General features: G+C 40.7%; 1 protein-coding gene across 1 annotated transcript; it reads right to left on the bottom strand.

Moving 5' to 3' along the window:
• Positions 1–280: 280 nt before the first annotated feature.
• Positions 281–4293, bottom strand: LOC114558834 (dual specificity protein phosphatase 7). The gene is made up of 3 exons (XM_028583096.1): positions 3583–4293; positions 2537–2965; positions 281–1633 (listed from the first exon to the last, which is right to left on the bottom strand). Exons 1-3 carry the CDS (start codon positions 3950–3952, stop codon positions 1323–1325), a joined length of 1110 nt encoding a protein of 369 aa, XP_028438897.1. The 5' UTR covers positions 3953–4293; the 3' UTR covers positions 281–1322.
• Between the last annotated feature and the right edge of the window lie 348 nt (positions 4294–4641).

Raw genomic sequence — 4641 nt, 5'->3', positions numbered from 1 at the left:
ATATTTGTTGTATAAACTTGTACAGAATGTCTTGGACATTTAGCTTTACATATACTATACATAAGGGTCAAAATAGGGTCACTTTCACATCCTTCATGATTTTAAGAAAACGTCTTCCATAACGACCACATTTTATGTACATCTTTACAAACATACCAAACGAAACAGCCCTTGGATGCACTTTAAGAGGCCATGACGAGATACAGATGACTTGTATAAAAATCCCTGAAAATGTCTCTCTGTGAGGTAAGAACACATTTGTCAAATTCATTTCCTTTCCTTCCCTCCCATACATCAAACTCACTCATTTGTTCTGAGACGAGACTGGCAATAGAGAACAGCTAATTACACATCACTGTGCCACCGAAGAAGTAGCTGCAGACTGAAGACTGTTGGAGTAAAAAATAAGGTGAACATCCATTCCTTTATACACTGATTACTTACACATTTGTTCCTTTCCAATGTGGCAAAAGCCAGTCCTATACAGTATACCTCGACCTGGTAACTGACAAATAGTTCAATTCCATGTTAAGTTACAGTCAAGGCCTCAACAACAACAGGAAGGAACCTAAAGGTTATAAAACAAGGTCCTTGGTAGAACATAATCACATGCAAATAATGCAGTTATAAGCAATAAAATGTACAGGAGTGTTTCTGGAGAATAATATGTTTTCACTTTGATATTTTAACAGAAAGTGGACACTCAATCTTGTATTTAAAGAATAACTGTTTAACATAATGGTGCTTACCAGACATTAGTGAAGGTATTCTGAGTGATAGCACACGAAAATATGCTTTCTGTGGTAAGCAAGTGAGCTGCAGACAGTCATCAGAAGAAAAACTGGACAATAATTCAAGGCCGGATCACTGTAGTAGCTTTTTGCCCTCAGTAAGAGTACCATCAAAAACATCTTGGATTGGCCCCCAGAAAACATTCTGATTGGCCAAAAACTTTTTGTTTAGACCACCAAGGCAATAATCACAACGTATACAAAGAAATACATTAACATCCGCTTTACAGCTGGTGAATAACAAATAACAGTCAAACAACAATTCTAGATTTAACAGAAAAGTTATGAAATGTCCTGCTATTATGGCCGTACATGACCATTGATTAATGCCATGTATGGTGGATAGCAAAAGTCATCCTTGTGTTAGAAATTAAGGCAGGCAGGATCTAATGGATCATGTTCTCTATAATACGAGCTCTGTTCCTTTAACAGATCAATGTAGTTCCTTTTGGTGCAGAAATACTGTAACTGACAGGCTCAGAAAACCCTCAGAGACACCAGGAAATGGCACACAGGCTATCCAATCGATCCTCATGTAGACTCCAGTGTGTCCAGCTGGAAGACGTTGTGATTGGTTGGTGTGGTGAAGAAGAGCTGCTCCTCGCTGGTGGAACGGTTATCACAGGGACTGTGCCGCCCCAGCGTCCTCTCAAAGTCCAGAAGCTGACCCATGAAGTTGAAGTTTGGGGAAATGTTGGACTTCTTCCTCTTGACAAAGTCATAAGCGTCGTTGAGCGAGAGGTTGAGTCTCTGCATCAGGTAGGCCACGGTGACTGTGACTGAGCGACTGATGCCAGCAAGGCAGTGGACCAGAATGCCACACTGCTTAGACCGAGCCTCATCTGTGAGAGGAAGGGAAATCTATGGTCAGCAGAAAGTTGTTGCTCTAAATATTATTTTCATTGGTTCATATTTTCCTGTAATACAATGTTTAATGTCATCAATGTGATCCTGGCTCTTAGTTGACAGAAGTAACCCTGTTGATGGCACAATACTGGTAACATAAGCTTATGGTGTGACTAAGCAACTACATTTTTGTTTTGAGAAACAATTTGATCTAAAAAACAGCGTACCTAGTATACCGTTACTTAAACACATTAGCAAACAATCGCTTTACTTGTGAACCTACATTCAAACACAACCCCAACGAGAGTGGAAACAACATTTCCTTCCTCATTCTACCTCTGAACCCTTTGGAAACTAGTTCATGATACACAGCCTTGCAACCACCAAACAAACAAGTCACAAAGCTGTGGTTTTAGGTGCACTTGTGGCAAGAGACAACAAATCAAAAGTAAAAGTAAAATATACCGTTGTGGTGCCACCAAAAGCAAGAAATTATATATTTAGTTTCAAGATCAATGTGTTGTTGCTTTGTATTTATGTATGTGTTATAACACCCTATACAAGTGGTTAGGGAGGGAAGGTTTATCATGTGACGCGGTGTAAACCAGTTTGCTTGTGAAAATAACACACAAGTCACACCTCCCACAAACCCATTCACAAACCAGTTTACAAAACAATTATTAAATGATCCAGAAGTATTGATTACTACATTGTAATTAAACATAATTTGCAAATAATGACTTAATACTAAGGTATCATATACCAAAAGGTGCCCAGCCCACATGGGCTTAATATACAGTACATGACACTCCTTGTGACAAAACAAACAACAGCCTACACACTAAAAATAATACTTTTACTGAAAAATGTGACACAACGCAAGCTATTGACCTACTCACCTATAAATGTTATGGCTTCTGGGAAGAACTGGGACAGGTTCTGACTCCAGTGGTCCGAAATGGGGATCTGTTTGTACCTGAAGTGGCCGTCATGCTCAAACATGTTGGGGAGATTGGGTGTGACGTTCAGGATGTACTTGATGTTGTACTGGCCCAGCACGTCTAGGTTGGTGGAGTCTTTGGCGCAGCCCAGGTAAAGGTAGGGTAGGATCTGGACGGGGAAGGCAGGCTGATTGCTGGGGATGGGGCTCTCCTCAGACTCTGTGGCACTGCTCGGCTCTCGATCAGATTCCCCATCGGAACAATCTGAGCTGATCCGGAGATTTCCAAAACCCAGGACAGACAGCGGAGGAGAGGAACTGGGACAGGAGCTGTCTATGAGGGTCTCACAGTGCTCTGGGTACACTGTGTGGAACTTTACAAATCCACCTGGGCAAGAGCCAAAACACAAGAAGTCACACCAGTGGACCCTGAATCATTTTTTAAATAAATATGACACCTTATATAAATTTTTTTATAACCATATTTTCAATGGCAAAAAGGCTGTTGAGTATTGAAAAGAACCATTCATGAAATGCATGCCTGTTCCTGCTAGAGCAAAACATGGCGCAGCCATCTTGGAATTTTAATTGAGAATCTCAGTGACACACAGCACACAAACTTTTGAACAGCTTACATACCGCAAATCTACAACACTGGATGAACATTGGCGCTGAAGTAACGTTAACGTTAGTAACGAAAGAACATCGAGACGAACGTTACTCTCGTTCAAAACTCGGTATTCGAAAGTTTAAAACCTCTTCCCGTATAAAAAAAACTTCGACCTGGCTTGTTAGCCTTTAATACAGTTCATAGCGATGCTAGGTTATGCTAATATTGCGCAAAACCATAAGAACAATTTAGCGTGAAGCGACGTCAGTTAACGTTTTCGAACGTTATAAACTCCATCGCAGACACACGTTAACGTAAACGATGCCTAGCTATATTTTACATTGATGTATAATGTCATTGTTTTGTTGTGTTAATTCGACAGCAAAGCTCTTTACCTTCCAGGTAAAACGCTTTACACCCGTCTTCCCATAGTTTTTGAAGAAGTAGACCCAAAACCGAGGCTGGAGCTCCACTGTCCTGGCAGTCCATGGTGCACTCATCGTACAGGACGACCGTGTCCGTCTTACACCGTCTTATGAACTTCTCTTTATCCTCATGGTTGGGGATGATAGTCCGGATAGGTATGTTGCCTTTTTTAAACCTCCGGAGCATCAGCCCCGGTATGGCCAGGTTTATGGCGGTCTCTATGTGGGATGATTCATAAAGCTCATGTGAACGGCAGTCCAGCAGGAGCAGAGAAGTGCCTCCGGACTCTAACTCGAGTTGCAGCCATTCCACGCTTTTACTCGGCGTCACATTAGACATATCGGACTCAATATCATACTACATGCAAGCACAAACACTTACTACATGGTCCACCAAAACGACGATAAACTACATTTCATCCGAAAAAAAAGAAGCACTGAATGTTGCTCCGCCAGTGCATGGCGCTTCTGCTTGAGTGAAGAGATGTCCCCCTTTTCCTCTTCTCTATTTCCATCAGTCAGTGAATCTGACCTGCCCCAGGTCTAATGGAGACCTGATTACCCTTTAATTCACGTTAAGTTTAAATGCAAATGTTTTATAGCCAATAATCTCTTCATCAACTTCAACTACTCCACATCGTACCAGGGTCCTCCATGCACATTCTCGTTTTACCATTCCGATGCATGGGGAGTTTTTTTTTTTTTTTAAGTTGACAGTAGAGCAACTCAAGAGGGAGGAGTTTATTTCTTATGACTTAAAGTCATAGCTGAAATATCACAAAGTTTTGTATCACTAGGTCTCTCAATGAAATAATTTTGCCAGTCACTATTTTCTTAACCACTATGATAATTATAAACTACTGTTTGTGATATTATAGCATATAGCAAGTAGATACTGACTTTTAAGGGGATTGTTATCACCAACAATCACTAAATATGATTCCCATATTTTTCCTATGGACTTAATTGGTTCTGTTCAATGCTGCCAAATGACTTCGTAATAACCGTGTGTAACTAATTAATTATTTA

Source organism: Perca flavescens, chromosome 7, assembly GCF_004354835.1.
Source record: "Perca flavescens isolate YP-PL-M2 chromosome 7, PFLA_1.0, whole genome shotgun sequence".
NCBI classification, from domain to species: Eukaryota; Metazoa; Chordata; class Actinopteri; order Perciformes; family Percidae; genus Perca; species Perca flavescens.
Note: the sequence above shows the minus strand (reverse complement) of the source record. Positions and strands in the feature narration are given on the sequence as shown.